General features: G+C 41.8%; 1 protein-coding gene across 2 annotated transcripts in view; it reads left to right on the top strand.

Moving 5' to 3' along the window:
• Positions 1–18773, top strand: part of pik3c2b (phosphatidylinositol-4-phosphate 3-kinase, catalytic subunit type 2 beta) — a 167578-nt gene that overhangs the window by 90606 nt on the left and 58199 nt on the right. For both annotated transcript variants that reach the window (XM_059950209.1, XM_059950210.1), the window contains exons 15-16: positions 7391–7533; positions 17239–17427. In XM_059950209.1, the coding sequence (XP_059806192.1) occupies positions 7391–7533; positions 17239–17427 (332 nt within the window). The remainder of the gene's footprint in view (positions 1–7390; positions 7534–17238; positions 17428–18773) is intronic.

The raw sequence follows: 18773 nt of genomic DNA, 5'->3' as shown, positions 1-18773 counted from the left end.
CATTTCTGGCACCCAAAACGTGCTTTTTATTTATGAATTTAATTCTGTGGAAAGTTAAGCATGCATTACAGTAGGAGGACATGCCAATCGGAAAAATTTATATCCTACACCCAGACTACAAAAAGAGAAATCTATTCCTCTAAAGATATATTCTTCCAACAATACTCCCAAAACAATGAACATTTTTAAAAAGAACCCTCCTTAGTGAAGTGGGACAATCCATGGCATTTTATAATTCATCAAAAATGTCAAAAATCTGGCGATTGTAAGGCTTCAGAAATAATTCTGGCTTGCCTTTGACAATACCGAAATCCTGAGGTCGTTCTGCAAGCAGCTGTTTTGGATTTTGGATTGAAGTCAGATACACTTTTTTTTAAAAAGGCATAAGTGTTAACCACATAATAATCCAATATTTTTTTTAAAACAAAAGACAAATTGATCTCATATGACATTACAATATGGAAAATTACAGCTCAAGTGTTAGCTTCAGGTGAAGCAGGTTCAGGGTCTACTTGGACCACGTTCTGATGTAATATTTTTCCATATGATGTATAGAGGGACCAGTTGGTTCATCTGGGTCTTTGCCAATTCTTAGTGCATTCCCATCAGTTCAATTTATTTCCCCAGAATCTATTCTATTTTGCACATGCTTAGTTGCAGAGGGAATAATTCACTTAACCTTTCTGAAACTTGTGCTAAGCGTATTTCTGCATAACACTTTTAGTTTGAGATTTATTACTCCCAGCAATGGTTTTGGAAGCAGAAATATGGATTTGACAGGCACCTTGAGTGAACAGCTACAGTTACAGCACTGTGCAAAAGTCCTGGACACATGTACATAGCTAAGGGCACCTAAGACTTTTGCACAGTTTTGTAGTAGTTGTATGTATTGCACTGTACTGCTGCAATAAACAAATTTCATAATATATGTGACATGTTAAACCTGATTCTGATACAGGTCTCTTTTGTGAACTGAGAGTGGAAACAGGGCAGGGAGAGGGAATCATGGTTGGGAAAAGGGAAAGGGAGGTGCGAGGGAGTAGGAAGCACCAGAGGGTCATTCTGTGATGATCAATAAACCAATCGTTTGGAATCAAATGACCTTGCCTGCTGACTGAAGGCTGGGTGTGTCTGCATCTGTGACATCCCTGCCCCGGCACTCCTTCTCTGCCACCTGTCCCACACCGCTCCCACAGCATTCCGCCCTCGCCATTCCCAACATCTTTTGATCCTGCCAGATTTACAAACCTGCCCTTTGCATCATGTTGACTAATACTGTACCGTGCAAAAGTCTTAGGCTCCCTTGCAAAATGTGTGTGCCTAAGACTGTACTTCACACCAAATGAGTTTTTCGTTGCTGAACGTTCCTTTGGGGATTGCTGCTCCTGGTAGAAAGACAGAATTGCAGTGTCATAAACCCAGACTCTAGACACTGAATCCCGACCTTGTATTTCACTAACCATCATGCTTTACAGTGCACCAGCTGTACTTCATAGAACACATTGATTGCTAAGTTATAGCAAAATTATGGCAACAGGAAGCTTTGCACTCCATAAATATGCCCCAGATAATGTTTTTGCTATCAATAAATTAATAATTCAACAATTCCACCCTTGCCACCAATCTTCTTCCCACATTCCATTACCAGGCGGGTCTTTACTGGAAATCGACACTGACTTCAGACATGTCTGGTAGACAGCTTGAGAGAAATTCCCTTTCTTCCTTAGCCATTAGGGAAGCTTTATTTAAACCTGGGAATATCAGTCCTTCCACATTAGCAAGGATGGACTTGTATTTAGAAACGCACCTTTATAATTGAGCGGGTTTAGCCACTGCCTCTTGGCGCCAGAGACCCAAATTTAATCCTAACCTCTGGTGCTGTTTGTATGGATTTGCACCCTTTCCCATGACCATGTAGGCTTCTCTGATTTTTTTTTCTCTACCACAATCCAAAGACATTTAGGTTGATAGGTTAATTGGTCACTGTAAATTACCCATTGAGAATGGGTCAGAGTTAGGTTTATTAACACTGACATGTGTATTGAAATGTATTGTGATTTTTTTTTGGCTGCAACACAAAAATCACTATGTTACAAATAATAATGCAAAGAGGAATACTGAGGTAGTGTTCATGGACTATTCAAAAATGTAATAGTGGAGAGAAGAAACTGGTCATTAAATATTGAGTGTTTATCTTCAGGCTCTTTCAGCCATCACCTTTCTGATGGTAATAATGAAAAGAGGGTATGATCTGGATATAGAGGGCACTTAATGTTGGATGCCACTTTCTGAGGCACCACCTCTAGAAGATGTCTTCAATGGCGGGATGGGCTTTGCCTATAATAGAGCTGTCTTTAGTCTGCAACCTCTGCAGCTTCTTGTGATCCTGCATGTTAAAGCCTCCATGCTCGGCAGTAATGCAGCCAGTCAGAATGCTCTCTACCATGGATCTGTAGAGATTTGTAGTGTTTTTGGTGACATACCAAATCTCCTCAAACTCCCAAAATGAAGTAGAGTCGCTGGCGTTCCTCCTTCATGACCGCAAAAAATGTTGACATCTAGGAACTTGAAGCTGCTCCCCCTTTCCACCGCTGACCCCTCAGTGAGGACTGCTGTGCATTCTCCTGACTTCCTCTTCCTGAAGTCCACAATAGATACCTTGATTTTTTGCTGACATTGAGTGTGAGGTTGTTTTTGCAACATCACCTAACCAGCTGATATGCCTCCTGCCCACTTCCTCATCATTGGTAGAATCTGAGAGAAGTTGATGAGAATATGGGATTAACATGGGTTATAGTCAGCACTGATTTAGTAGATTGAAGGATCTATTTCTATGCTGCACTTCTGAAACTATCACTATAACCATGGGAGATCAGAAGTACTTCACAGACAATTAAATCCTTTGAAGTTAGTCAAATAATGTGAGGAAAGTAAAACCTAATTTGCACAAGCTAATTGCGATTGTTGACAAATGGAAGCTGGTACTGCATCAGGAGTTTTAACTAACCTAAGAGACCAGCATTCTGCTAGTCATCCAGAGTAATGTGCTTGAGTCTCAGCAGTGGGATGGCACCTTTTGTCTTCTGACACAGCTCCAAGCCAAATTTACCCTGGCTCACCCTTCATGTCATTTTGAATTAATAATAAGAACATCATAATTTCTCTGATCCTTTCTAATCAGCATCTGGACATTATCATGGCATTTTTAAAAGCTTGCTGTGCGCAAGTTGGCTTTGATTTCACTTATTTTATAACAGAGCTTTGAGACATCCTTTATTTAAAGTAAACCTCAACCAGCAGATACCGTAAATGAAACTAGAACAACTCTTGGATGCATTTAGCTTCTATCTGTTGGTCTTTCCAAGCCGAGTTAACTGAGTTCTGGCACAACCCCCACATTCTCTCCACTCCAAGTTATGATATACGCCAGTCTATGTAAGAGTAAGAAAAATAAAAAGTATACTGGTGGAGCTGGGGAAACAGAATCTTTTAAAACTATTACTGGGGCAAAATCTACTTTAAACCTCAAGAAAAGCAAAAGCTTTGGCAGGATTTATTGTGAAAACATTTGTGACTTATGGGAGTGTACAGCTCCCATATGGGTCTGATAAAACATGCTGCTAACAGTGAAGATTCCTGGATTGCTTGCTCTGGCTCTCTCTACCTCATGTGCTGATGTGGCACTCACTTAACTAAGAAGATCAGCTACAATTCCCTCTTTCAGAAACCTTGTGTTTTACCTCTTTGTCTGGGCTTTGCATTTTTAAAAACAGCAAAATAGAATCAATCTGGAATCTTCAGTTTATAAGTGGACTTTTTTTTTATCTTAAAGAGTAACTCCTCCATTTCTTGCTTTCTGATTAAATGCAGTTATTCAGCCAAGGTGACTTTCATTTCTTATATTGTGCGTGTTCTCCTGCGCCTATCCACCCCCCCCCCCCCCCCCCCACAATCCCACTAATGCCATTACAGTAACATTGTAGTCAGATTTGAACTGCAGGGACTTGAATGTATGTTACAGTCTGTACTGAAAAAAATGTGCAGTGGCAGAAGTATCATCTTTGGAATGAAACTTTTCATCTGAGAGTCCTTCTGCCTTTGTGGGTTAACATGAAAGATCCCATGGCACAACTCCACAAGCAAGGGAGTACAGTATTGGCCAATATATGTCATATCGCTGAGGCATTTCCTGAGCCCTAATGTGCTGATGCAGGGTTTCAACCCAATGCAACCACATTCCACTCCACTCCACAAATGCAGTCTGACTTGCTCAGATGCTCCGGCAGATTGTTTTCTTTTCTGGATTCCAGCATCTGCAGCCTCTTTGTATCTCCTAAACGTGGACCATCTGTGTATATCGGAAGGTTGCTTGTGGTATAGTAATCAGAAGAGGTTCTGCAGATGCTGGAAATCCAGATTAACTCCAGCATTTTGTGTGTGCTGCTTGTGGTATCATACTGTGCACACATTGGCTGATACCTAGGGCCTTTGCTTTCATAACAGATGACTGAGTTTCCAGGCGTAACTTTTGTAGTTATTATTCCTTTCCGCACTTTCTAGTGCATCGGGCGGCAACGGTGCCATTTCCTTAGCATTTGTCTGTTTTTCACAGGCCGAGTTGCTAGCTCGATGCTCAACCCAGCACGGATAGAAAGCGTGCAAGGGGCCAGCCGGATTCAAACTTGGGACCACTCACGTCAAAGTCCAGTGTGGATACCGCTACACCACCAGCTGGCTAGAAGTAACTTATTGGCTGCAAAAATACCTGGTGCTGTCCAGGCATGTGCAAGGTCCTAAATAAATGCAACTTTTGTTCCTTCGCTGTTGGTAGCAAGGGGTCTCTCAAATGGGAGTGAACCTTTCCAAAGGCAAGAAGAGTTCTTTAAATCAGATCCTTCACTGTCATGCTAAAGAGAAAATTTATATAACGTCAAGCCACAGGATGATTAACTTAGCTAAAGAAATTTTTTTCATGATGATCGTTAACAGTTCCTGCTGATTCGATCTACACAAGTAGTAAATTTTTTATTGATCTGCTTTACCCCCACCTGATCCCGGGGACTATAACTAACAACTGATCTTCCTGTTGCCTTTCCAAGAATCCACCTGATCTTTTTCCTCTCTAATCCCACTGATAGATGCAATTTCTGAATGGTTGGCCTGGTTCCAAGACCTGGAGCAGAAGAGTCCTGTGGTCACGTTGTAACTTGCAAAGCAGTTGTGTCCATCAGTTGTGTTGGACGGTATGCTAGCTGATGCTTATCCTATAAAAACGCAAACTGGAAAACATCCAGCAACGACTAATCTTTGCCTTTAAAGCACACAGAGGACATGTTCCAGGAAAGGAGATAGAGTTGCTTTAACAATAGAGTTTTACTTGTGGATAAAAGTGACTGCAGCTGCTGGGACATGGAGCAAAAACATATTGCTGGAAGAACTCAGCAGGCCGTCAGTTTTGTGTATTGCATCTTCTTTCAAACACCGTTGATTTGGCCATAATCTATTTCACAGAGTATCTATTACATTTTACTTTCTCTCATTTTCCTCTAGTTTCTAATCGCTCTTTCCTCAGTCTCTCTAATGTTGCTCGAAATGAAGAAGAGATAACTGATCCATTTAGAAATCTTGACTGGTATATTTCCTTCTATATCAGACCTTCCTACTATCATCTTGGTATATGACTAAGTCCTTTGCTTTGACCATTTCCTCCTGACCTGGTAACTCATTGTGGGATGACACACTCCAGCATTCAAATTAGCCCTTGTAAATGGCTGCTTCACACAAAATGCTGGAGGAATTCAGAAGGTCAGGCAGCATCAATGGAGTGCAATAAACAGTCAATATTTTGGGCTGAAGCATCTCGGCCCAACTCAACAACTGTCTGTTCGCCTCTATAGACGCTGCCTGACCTGCTGAGTTCCTCCAGCATTTTGTGTGTGTTAGTCTAGGTTTCTAGTATCTGCAGCATCTCTTGTGTGAATGGTTGCTTCACTTGTGGAGTTCTAATGCATAGTAAATCTTTTTAGGTTCAAATTCGTTTATTTATCACACGTACATCGAAACATTCAATGAGCTGCGTCATTTGCGTTAACAACCACCAACCTACAGATGTGCTGGGGGCAGCCATTCTGCCCACAATACTCAGCAGAACGACACAGAACACAACAAGCAACGAAACAGCAACAGCAAAAGCAAACCTTTAATAGCTCACAACTTAATAGTCCTCCAACCCCAAGTCAAGCCTCCAGGCCTCCAGTCTCCACTACAGTGCAGGTGAATTAGGGCCATTGCCAGTGAGTGCAAACACTTGGCCTTTACTCTGCACCTTTGGTGCTTGAAGACAAATATAATTAGTTGGATGCAGCACAAAGATTATTGGACTGATCCGTGGAATGGGCATATGGAATTTATGTAAAATGAAGATTTGACTTGTTCAAGTTCTTTAACAGATCAAACTCTACTTGTTGGTTGGTTTGTTTATTTATTGACATCTTCAGAGTCTGCAGAGAGTGGTGAGGGCAGCCCAGCACATCTGTAGATGTGAACTTCCCACTATTCAGGACATTTACAGAGACAGGTATGTAAAAAGGGCCCGGAGGATCATTAAGGACCCAAGTCACCCCAACCACAAACTGTTCCAGCTGCTACCATCTGGGAAGCAGTCCCGGAGAGTAAAAGTCAGGACGATGGCTTCTACGAGGCCATCAGACTGATTAATTCACACTGATAGAATTGTAATTCTATGCTATATTGATTGTCCTGGTGTACATGCTATTTATTATAAATTACTATGAATTGCACATTGCTCATTTAGTTGGTGATGTAACATAAAGATTTTTACCCCTCGTGTACATGAAGGATGTAAGTAATGAAGTCAATTCAATCTAGTGTGGAGCAGGCCCTTCTAGCCTTTCGAGCCATCCCACCCAGCAATCCCCCAATTTAATCCTAGCCTACCACAAGACAATTTGCAATGACTCATTAACCTACTTACCGGTACATCCTTGGTCTGTCAGAGGAAACCGATGTGGTCAAAGTGGCGGGAATTGAATCTGGGTCACCTGTACGGTAAAGCGTTGTGCTAACCACTTTGCTACCGTGCCGCCCCTTTTCAAATGAAGCTGCTTCCACCGAGTTCTCAGGCAGCTCACTCTACTCCAAGCAGTTCTCTCTGCACAAAAAAAAGCTACTTTGTACCCCGTCTGATTTTGTGGTGTGGATCTCATAAATCCAAGCCATCTGTTACAGACTTGCCTTCCCTGTTAACCTGTAAACATTGAAATTGTACGCCTGCATCACCACTTAATGCAGCATTTCGACATTTGTTTGGATCTTTGGACTGCATTGTAAAGGATATTACTTCAGTGACCTTTTGTCCTTTTATACACAGATTGATTTCCCAACCTCGGCATTTGATGTCAAGTTCGTGACACCTCCAGCAGCAGAATTCAGCCCCAAGTACGAGTTCAGTAGCCTGGATAATGAGTCAAGGAAACATCTGAAGGAAGTGATGCAGAAGAAGTCTCTCTTCTGGTAAACACTTTTTTATAATGATGATTGTTGATATTCTTTGAGGAAATGAAAGAGCAGCTGTTGGAAGTTGGCTTGGCCAAAGTCCTACTTGGATCCTCACATGAAGCAGTGATTCAAATGGTGGATGCACCCCCTCATATCCAGATGTTTACAGACAATAGCAGGGATGATATAATTGTGTGTCTATTTTAAGAATTATTTAGTCTGATTAAAAATCTGTCTCTTTTTATCTTGGAGTTCTGTGATACAGGAGATGGACCAGAGCATTTGTTTTTAACTTGAATCCTGTACTTGCTATTAAGAATATAGAAGAACATTTCAGCAAGTATGAGCCATTCTGCCCACTATGTTGTTGCCTGCCTTTTAATCTACTCCAAGATCAATCTAACCCTTCCCTTCCACATAGTTCTCCATCAATCTATGTGCCTTTCTGAGAGCCTCTTAAATGTCCCACATGTATCTGCCTCTACCTCCACTCCGGTGGTATATTCCTCGCACTCACCTGCTCTATGTTGCCATCTTGGTCAAGGTGAACTTTTCAGATCTTTATTATGTCTAATGATTTGGTGGAATTGCCAGATTCAGGAAATATTGGAATGAGGAAGAAAGTCGTGCATCAGTTATTGCAAGTGAAACTGCATTGATGTTTGGGTTGCTGAATTTGTATAAGATCTGGAAAATTGGCTGGAACTTCCGGTAAGAAGGCGGTGTGTGCGAACACAGTGGCTTCTCAGGGGCCAACCAAGGTGCTTTTTACTTTGTAAAATTTGTTTTTATGATCCAAAGACAATTCTACTCCCAAGAACTGAGTACTGCAGGGCTGCTCATTGATTGGAGTAACTGGACTGGTATTGGTGGTGGAGGTGGAGTCAGCCGAGGTATCAAAGGGGCCAGACAGGATGTTGGAGAAGGGCCCAGCCAAGGTGTTGGAGGAGCCGGATTGGGTTCAGAGGAGCTGATCTACTTGCAGACCATGTTGCTGCCTGCTGCTCAGAAGCATCGGAGTTGGTGCAGTATAACTGTGGGAGATTATCTCAGATATTTCACTTACGATTGCAAGACCCTGTTGGATAATGATAATGCAAGTTGCTACGGGCCTGTTAGTCCTCTCAACCCTGGTTGTCTGGTGGTGGGACAGATGACATGGAAGCTGTCTAGCCTTGGTTGTAGTGAGAACTGGACCTCAAGCCTCAGGCTTGCCTGCTGCTGCAGACCAAGTCAGGAGATGTGGAAGTGTTGCCGCATGGTGTCCACGCTCGTCTTCTCCCCGCTGGCTTCTCCCATCGGTGCTACCCTCTCTGTTTGAACAGGCTGGATTGTGTGTGTCTGCACACTTCCAGGAGACTACCATCGATTGCCAGACATTGTCACTCAGGGTCTGCGACTAAATACAAGTTTGTTTTGAAGTGTATGTCTTTCTTTGCTTACTATTTTAAATTGTGTTACTCGCTATTTTGCTTGCTATTTTGAACATTTTCCACCTTGGCCCTAGAGGTATTCAGCTGTATCTGTGTATGGTTGGATGGTAACTAAACTTCATTTGATTTGATTTGCAGTTAGCTTTTACAAATTTTTAAACCAAGTACAAAGAAAAATCAAGTTTCAGGACATCCCTTTAAAACAGAGCTGAGAAAGAATTTCTGTAGCCAGGGGGTGGTGAATCTGTGGAATTCATTGCCACAAACTGCTGTGGAAACCAAGTCATTGGGTGTATTTAAAGCAGAAGTTGATAGGTTCGTTATTAGTAAGGGTGTCAAAGGTTATAGCAAGAAGGTAGGAGAATGGAATGGCATGAACATCAACTTCTCGAACTTCCAGTAATTAACCCCCCTTCACCATTCCCCATTCCTGTTCCCCCCCCCACCTGATCTCCTTACCTCCCCATCACCTCCCTCTAGTGCTCTTCCCCCTTTCCTCTCTTCCATGGTTTTCAGTCCTCTCATCAGATTCCCCTTTCTCCAGCCCAGTGTCTCTTTCACCAATCAACTTATCAGCTCTTCATTTCACTCCCTCCTGCTCTCCCAGTTTCAGCTATCACCTGCCACCTTGCACTTCTTCCACCCTTCCCCCCACTATCTTACTCTGACTTTTCCCCTTGCTTTCCAGTCCTGATGAAGGGTCTCAGCCCAAAATGTCAATTGTTTACTCTTTTTCATAGATGCTGCCTGACCTGCTGAGTGTCTCCAGCATTTTGTGTGTGTTGCTGAGGCGGGAGAATGGGTTTCAGAGCGACAATGAATCCATGGTAGAATAGTGGAGCAGCTTCATTGAACTAAATGGCTTAATTCTGCGCCTATGCCCTATGGTCTTATGGTCTAAGAGAGGTGGGAAGCTGAGAAGAAAGGTCTGTGTTTGAGTGGATAACTTAAAATGATCAAGTGGCTTGGGATGATAGTGTAAGGCTAATGCACAGATGAAGAAACTAGTTGTACTGTGTCTGGAGAAATTGTAAATGTTTCAAGGAGAACAATTATAGCACTTGTAATATGTTTATGTTGGAAGCCTTTAATTGTCCGATCAAAGGATGAGTTACAGTTTCACAGGTGTCAGTGGAATAATACGGAAAGTTGAGGGAAGTGTGGGCACACTGGGAGTGGAACGGAAAATGAAAATGTCAAGCGACTTGAAGCTCATGTTGTGTGCAAAGGTGACACTAATGTGGTCGCCCAGTATGTATTTAGTTAATGGTAAATTTGATTCATCTAATGGAAACTGAGCATCTCTGTCATTCCATTGACGAATTATCATGTTACAAATAATAGTTCAGAGATTTAGCAGACAGGTGAGTTGTGCCTTTCATTTTCCGTTTTACAAAAGAGGAGATTATGTTGAGTATAAATATCCATTTTAACTCCTTGCTTGCCCCAACATTTGTAAGGTTTTAAGAACACAGAAAAACACAGGAACAGGCCCTTAAGCCCACAAGTCTGCACAAAACATAATGCCATATTAAGCTAATTCTCTTCTGCTTGTATGTGGTCTCTGTCCCTCCATTCTTTATATATATTCATGTGTCTTACCTAACAGTCTATAAACACCATTATATAAGCACATTGGCTTCCAGCACTACCACCATCCCCAGCCCCGAGCAGCCTGTTCCAGGCACCTAACACTCTCTGTGTAAGAAAAAAACTTGTCTCACACATCTACTTTGAACATTCAACTTCTCACCTTAAATGCATGTCCTCTAGTACTTGACATGTCTACCCTTGGGGAGGGGGAGGTCGGGGAACATTCTGACTGTCTACTCTTTCCATGTCTCTCATGATTTTATAAACTTTTAAACTTCTAACCAGTCCTTCAGAACGTTTTTGGATTGCGTGGAAATATGATCATATGAGCACTTAATGTTATCTTGGAAGGAGCTGGGTCCATTTTCTGTCTTGAATTCAACTCATTATTATGTAGAATAGGTTGTTTCTTTTCATTTGCACTGGAGTGCCACAAAGCTGGAATTACTTAGCTAGTCATATCTCAAAGTGTTCCGCATTTTATCAGAATAATGTTTGTTTTGTTCATGTTAAAATTAGTTGCATTCTGAAACGGGTTGAAATTCCTCATCCAAACATTTACTATTCATTACCTACAGACTGACAAATGTAGGTAGCTGCACACAAAGCTTCAGATGAAGGGTCTTGACCCAATATGTTGACTGCGTCTTCCCCTCCGTAGGCGCTGCCTGACTTGCTAAGCTCCTCCAGCATCATCTGTGCGTTGCTCAATATTTCCACAATCTGCAGAATCTCTGATGTTTCTGTGATGTAGCTGGCTAGCACTAATTGCTCACATCAAACAACCTTGCAGGTTTTTGAAGAATTTGTGAGAAGGGTAAAGACTTTTCTCCATTTTGAGATTTCTTTTTCTAGTGTTTATAACTCTGTTCGTTCACATAGCATTCGATTCTGCTCTCAGTTTCTTTGGAAAGTTACTAGCAGATTGGTTGTGAAAGGATTTGAGTTGGATGGATTGCAATGCCGATGGTTAATAACCATGCACATTAATCTTCTTTGTAGCACAAGAACTTGCTGATTACACATTCTGAGTTTCAAGTGTAAATTGCCATAAAGATAATGGATTTTGTTTTGATTGGCATCCCATATTTCCATGAATCATAACTTGCCCAGTTGCCTGACTGCATTTTTTTTTCTGTGGGAATGGTGTAGTTTTTTTTCTCTCTCTCTCTGATGAGTTACTGCATGCATTAACCATCAGGTAGCCAGGCAAACCTTGGCCTGAAGCTGCCCCCAATTATGCGCTTAAATTCTGCATCATTTTTCAGAGATCAAATAACTGAAAAAAGTAACTAAAATAGCAAGTGGGATCAGGTGCTTATACAGTAGCCTTGTGGGTTGTAATTGGATCAATCTCTAAGGTGCAGAGTAATCCAATAACCTGACAGACAGTGTAGTGACTAACAATGAAAGACGAAACACATGAGCTTTTGAACTGTCCAGGTCATCGCTTGCCAGCTGTATCCCTCTCCACCTGTTCTTGCATGTGTGATTGCACAGTGAAATTAATTGAGTTGTAGATTCATCTTTAACAGCCTTGGGACCTGAAGTGATACACAGCTGATGAAGCGCTTTTGAAGTGTGGTCTCAGTTGTAAAGCAGGAATAATAGGGAGAATGACGGCCATTCACCAAGGACAGGGTGGAAATGAGTGTTCATGCATGCCAACTGATTCGATCCCTTCACTGGCATTGCATACCTCTGACATATGAGAAGCTGGAGCTCTTCATCAACCCAACCTTTCACAAACTTGTCTCAAGAAAACTTGCTATGTTGAGTTGGAATTGAGGTTGTGAAAACATACTCCAAATTTTTTTTTAAATGCTGTACTGCAGATATCTTTGGCAATGGAATGGGGGAAGATCAATCTGGGAGAGGCTACATCAGTAGGCATGCAAAACCATGGTGCCTAACCTTGGTCACCTGCACAAAAAACACATCAATGATTGCTGTTGGAGTGTGTTCATCTCACCCGGTGTTGACATTCATGGAAGAGACTGCCCTCCGGTGTGCAAGATGACTTTGTGGAAGACACTGCCCTCTAGTGTAGAACTAGGACCGGCTTTTTAAAAAAAACCCATGGAGCATAAAGCTTTAGACTACGAACTTTGAACGAAAGGCCACAAGTTATGGATCAGAACACTGTTGATCTGATCAGTTGACTTTGGAGTCATAAGAAGCTTGTTGACTGTATTCATTTCTGATTTAAAAGCACTCTCTGTATATCAAATTAATCAACACTTTGTTTTCATTTTTTCCTCCCTTGAACTTCCCTATTTCTCAGGATTCTGGGTTGGATTCAAATTCCGTTTACACAGTGGAAAACAAAAGTTATCATTTTGTCCTTATTAGCATCATTGGCTAAGAATTGTCTTGGAAAAAGCTATGATTATTACCTGTACCTAGTTGCCCTGGCAACCTCCACTGTCAGTGAGTTTTAAGAGTCAGTCATGCAGTTGGAGTCAAGTGCAGGTCAGCAAGCTGGTGTTGAGTTCTCAATAAAGGATGAGTGGGCTTTAATTGCGGCCTAGGTGCTCTCGTGGCTGCCATTTTAGCCCAAAGTATCAGAATTAGGTTTATTGTCACTGGCATAGGTCGTGAAATTTGTTGATTTGTAGCAGCAGTACTGTACAAAGCATTAAAAAAATTACTATATGGTACAATAAAAATAAATAATGCAAAAGAAGAAGAATGTGGTAGTGTTCATGAGCCATTCGGAAGTCTGATGGCAGAGGAGGAGACTTACTAACTTGCTGTTTCTTACGCTGCATGCGTTTAGGGCAGCAGTGAAGGTGGTGTTCAGGGCTAGGGTTCCTTCTTTGTGTCAACAACTTCCTCTCAGTTTTCACGACTGTCAGTCATGCAAGTCCTGGGTTGAGACTCAGGAATACCGTCACACTCAGATGTAAAAGGTTTCCATGACAATTTTGTTTTGCCAGTCAGGGTTGTTGGCCCTGAGTTGATCCTCCGAATCTAGAGGCCTGGTGGACCACTCTTAATCTGGCCTCTACCCTTTGGCCTGTTTGGCATGTCAAGAACCAAAGCATATAAACCCCTAACTCCAGCCAAAGTTAGCTGTCTGGGTCATTCAAGCACACAAGCCACCAAGCCACAACAAGGTTGTGTTCCTCTTGGAGGAGAGGGGAAGAAGCTGTTCCTAAAACATTGAATATGGGTCTTCAGTCTCCTGTACCTCCCCTCTGATAGTAGTAATGAGAAACTTCCCTCAAAACTCGCATCATTCGTAAACTGAGAGCTTGGGCACATAGAGGGGCGACAGACTTGGAAAAATGAACTATTTTTCTTTCCCCAGAGGGTGAATGGATTTTTTTTCCGTTTTCTGATTTATTTTTTATTTATGTTTCATACCTCCTGCTGCTGCCTTGTTAGTTCAGTTGACAGAAGGACTGTAAAGGTTTGTGGGTTGTTAGCAGCACTATGTCTGCAAGAATACTGTGCTCAAAAGTTGTAATGAAGCTTTCAAGGAAAATATTAATATTTTATACTTTTTGAATTGAGGAGAGGAAGGCTTAGAGAATTGCAGAGAATGTCAGATTAGTGTAAGAGAAAATCCCTGAATGTTGCATCTTGTGGGTACAGTAAAAACTGTGCATTTTGATAACATATCATGGGCAGGTATTGAGGCTCCAAGGGTTGCAAACTTGGCCAGCTCCATCGTGGGCATATGCCTCCCATCATTGGGGACATCTTTAAAAGGCGACGCCTTCTTCAAGAAGGTGACATTCATCATTAAGGACTCTCACCATCTGGGGCATGCCCTCTTCTCATTACAGGTTGAGCATCCCTGAAATAAAATGCATGGGGCCGGAAGTGTTTTGAAATTTTGATTTTTTTTCAGATTTTGGAATATTTGCATCTATATAATGAGATAGCTTGGGGAATGGACCTAAGACTAAACACAAAATCCATCTACATCACATATACAGCTGATACATATCCTGAAGGTAGTTTTGTATAACATTTTTAATAATTTTGTGTATGAAGCAATAATGTATATATTGAACCACCAGGAAGCTAAGCTATCACCACCTCAGTCATCCACTGCTGCTTAGCATCGTCATCATTCCCGACTTTGAATTTGTGTGCTACTAGTAAGCAGTCTTTGTCTTACACTTGTTCATCACACACCTGTACTGATACAGCATGATAGATTTTCATCAGTGACCATCTTGGCAAACTCATCAATGAATTTCTCTATTTCATCACCATGCCCATTCTTAAATTTCGGCAACCAGCCTTCTGAATATTCACAATTGCCTTCAATTTTAGTTCATCATCATAGATCTTTGCATGTTTCACGATCAGCATACTGTTGAGCGGCATATATTCACTCTGACGGTGACGAATCTACTCTTTGAAGACATGATCAAGATCTTCATTTTTTGCTTTATGCAGTGTTTACTATTTTTCATTAACTGCTGTTGATTACATATGTGAAGTCACTTCTCAAAAATGTCTTTGCATCGCCTGGGAACCTTCCCAGTGCCTTGTGGAGTTTTCCATTCGTGATGCGATGGCAGCACGCAAAAAAGTATTGGATTTTGGAGATTTTTGGATTTTGGAATTTCAGATCAAGGGTGCTCAACCTGTACTACCATCAGGGAGGAAGTCCAGGAGCCTAAAGAGATGCACTCAATGTTTAAGAAACAGCTTCTTCCCATCTGCTATCAGATTTATGAACGGTGCATGTGCATATGAACACTAACTTTCAATTCATCTTTGTTTATGCGACATAGTAATTTTTGTCTTGCACAGTACTGCTGTCATAAAACAAATTTCATAGTGATACTCGACTTTGATAATGTAGCACACTTGGTGCGCACATGGTGCTGGACAAGTAAACTGTCAAGATTATGGACTGCTGGTCCTCTTAATGCCACAACAACCTTGTACTTCCCTTTTTTTTGTTAGATGCTATGCATTGTTATACAATTTACAATAAAAGCAATAAATTTCAGAGGAGCAAGGGAAAACTGCGTGTGAGCCAAATTCTGAATCATTGTGATTTCTGAACAGTCAGATAGTGGATTGTTGGAGTTTTACTGTGCATATAGTTTTTATCAAAAGCACAATCCATTTCCTTAAACTCTTCCAGCCGGATGAGAGAACAATGTAGGCAATATCAGCAGTGGGCAATTCAGCCTCTCATGCCTGATTTTAGCCTCTTTATATCCACACTGCAACAACCCCACATGCTTTGAATTTAAGGTAAGAGGGGAGTAAGTTCAAAGCAGATGTGAGGGGCAAGTTTTGTTTTAACACAGAGTGGTGGGTACCTAAAGTGCGCTGTCTGGGATGATACTGGAGGCAGACATTACAGACTTTTAAGAGGTACACACATGAATGTAAAGGAAATGGAAGGATATGGGCAATGTGTTGGCACAAGAGATTAGTTTAGTTAGCCATTTGATTACTAATTTAATTGGTTTGGCACCACAGTGTGGACGAAAGGTCCTGTTCCTGTGCTGTACTGTACTGTTCGTTCTTTCTGTTTATCTATCTCTCTGTATTTACTTAATTAGTTATTTATTTAATTATATAAATAAGCACACAGGCAGAGGCAATATGGATATATAGATAGATAATATTTCATGTATTCTGTGAGTAAATCTCCACAGTCCTCCAGGCAACAGAGTCCAAATACTCACCGCTTCTGGATGAAGGCATTTTCTCTTGGCTCAGTCCTGGGTAGCCAAACCTTTATTTTGAGAGATGGTATCTGATTCTAGGTACTTTAGCCAGGGGAAGTATCAACTCTGTACTTAACTTGTCAAGCCCTTTGAAAATGTTTTCTGTGAGATCCCCCCTCATTCATCCAGATGATGAGGACGTTGACTCGGGCCTGAGAGGCCAGCGTCTGGCACTTTCATGTCTTAGAAGGCAAGGAACAAAAGACTGTGTGGTGCGCCACTCCTCACACAGACATTTCGCAGGTCGAGTTGCGAGCTCAACACTCAACCCGGCACAGATGGAGAGCGTACTCAGGAGCAACCTGACTGGATTCGAACCCGGGAACCTCCATTCCGGAGCCCAGCGCTGACGTCACTGCGCCACCAGCCGACCAGGAGTACAGGCCTCATCTGCTTGATGTTTTATACAACAGGCACACCATCCAAGGAATCTGTTCAGTTTCAATGCATTCCCACCATTGCGGGCTTACTCTTCCTTGGGTGTGGAGTGCACAATATTCCAGATGGTCTCATTTAGGTTCAATGTAACGGAGTGACAATCTGTCCTCCCTTGTGATGCATTCCCTGTTTAATAACTCTATTACTGATGTCTTTCTAGGGCTGAAAATCTGGAATTCCCTCCATATACTTTGTCTCTGTCTCACACTCTTACTCGACTGTACTCTCATCTTGCAGATTGGTAGAATTCATTCCCCTTTTCACAGGCAGGACTCGGACCAGTCTTTGATAGTGGCAGTGTGGCCGTTGATATAACATTTAGCAGGATTTCAAGTTGGTGCATTAATGTGATCAGGTCTGAGCATTTCTAGCAACGAGTATGACCTTGACTCCCAAGACTCAGGTGATGCGTCTGTTCTCCGGTTACTCTGCAGCCAGCTGGTTTCTCGCAGTAATGCTGCTGTGCCTTTGATGTCTACTACTGATTACTGACCCCTGTGCTTTTCTTCGCCCACTCTCCCCTCCCCTCAACCCCTTCTGTGCAGGCTGACGGAAGCAGACAAGAGGCTGTTGTGGGAAAAGCGATACTACTGTCATTCAGAATGCAGCTGCCTGCCTATGGTGCTCGCCAGTGCCCCCAGCTGGGAGTGGGCTTGCCTGCCTGATATCTACACCTTGCTCAAACAGTGGAATTGCCTAAGCCATCTGGATGCCTTAGGATTACTCCACGCTGCGTAAGTACCAGAAAAGTATTAAAACAATAAGATTAAAGATCATGCCCTAAAATATCACGCTGGCACCATCAGTAAAAAAAAGTGTTGAGAGCCATTTGATCTGTCCAGCTTATAAGTTCATTGTATAAGTTTACCATCTCCAACCTCCGCTCCACGATTGTATTCAGTGGCTTCTGAAAGGATTTCTTTTCTCGTTAGAGCAGGATTTTTTTTTCCATTGGTGTCCTTCAGTCTTGGGTTAATGAGACATTTATCTGCTTGAAGTTTGTGTGGCATTGAAGTGTGCAGATTGTGCTACATTTCCTGTATTACTATGTCCCAAAGTGTTACTAACCAGGCTTCAAAGTGTTTCAGAATGTCCTGAAAGTTGCTATGTGAGTGCAACATTACTCTTAAGCTCTTTTTCTTATTGCAAAGAGATAAAAAGCCAAATAGCACCACGCCCCCATATCATAAGTTTCTAGGATTCTCTGATTCTGAAGATTAAAGATCCTGAAGATTAGCTTTATTTGTCACACGTACATCAAAACAGACAGTGAAATGCATCCTTTCCGTCAACAACAAACACAGTCTAAGGATGTTCTGAGAGCTTTCCTGGTTTAGTAACTTATTGATGGCTGAAAGTCCGGAATTCCTTCCGTAAGCATTTCTTGCTTTCTTGTGCTCTTTCACTTACTCTCCCGAGTGTAACCATGCACCTGGCACCAATTTCTATTGCTCTACCTATTACATCTTCTCTGCTTGCTCCACCATGTTTCTACACTTTGAAATTTCTCTTTCTTGATGTCTACGAAGCTCTCTTGTATCTTCTTTCCCCAAGTGAGAATTTACTCTGAGAATATCTCCTGAAGTACAAAGAAAATATTTTTTGATTAATTGTAATAAAATGTTGCAATGCCCCTATGCAATTAAATTTGTCAAGGGTTTGGCTTCACAAGTCATATGGGAAATTAAATTTATCATTGCATTAAATGTACTGGGTAGCAGAGTAAACTGAAACCACACTCCTATTATTAGTGTAGTGTGTAGGCCTCTGTTAGTCTCGATAGACCATGGATTTGTGCCTTGGAAAGTTTCCAGGACACAAGCCTGGGTAAGGCTTTTTTTTTAATGGAAGACCTGCAATTGCCCAAGCTGCAAGTCTCCCCTCTCGGCCCCACCTATGTTATCCAAGGGAAGGGTATTAGCCTATTATTAGTACCAACTACCAGCAAGATAAATGTTCCAGCTGAAAGTGAAAGCCTCCTATAACATGCCATCAAAAAAAATAGAAGCAGATAAAAGCTACTATGGTGCTCTGGCAACTGAAAGCATTGTCAGGTCATACATGTCCAGTGTAACCTTTA

Source organism: Hypanus sabinus, chromosome 25 (genome assembly GCF_030144855.1).
Source record: "Hypanus sabinus isolate sHypSab1 chromosome 25, sHypSab1.hap1, whole genome shotgun sequence".
Taxonomy (NCBI): Eukaryota; Metazoa; Chordata; class Chondrichthyes; order Myliobatiformes; family Dasyatidae; genus Hypanus; species Hypanus sabinus.
The sequence above is the reverse complement of the archived record's forward strand: the minus strand, read 5'-3'. Positions and strand labels throughout refer to the sequence as shown.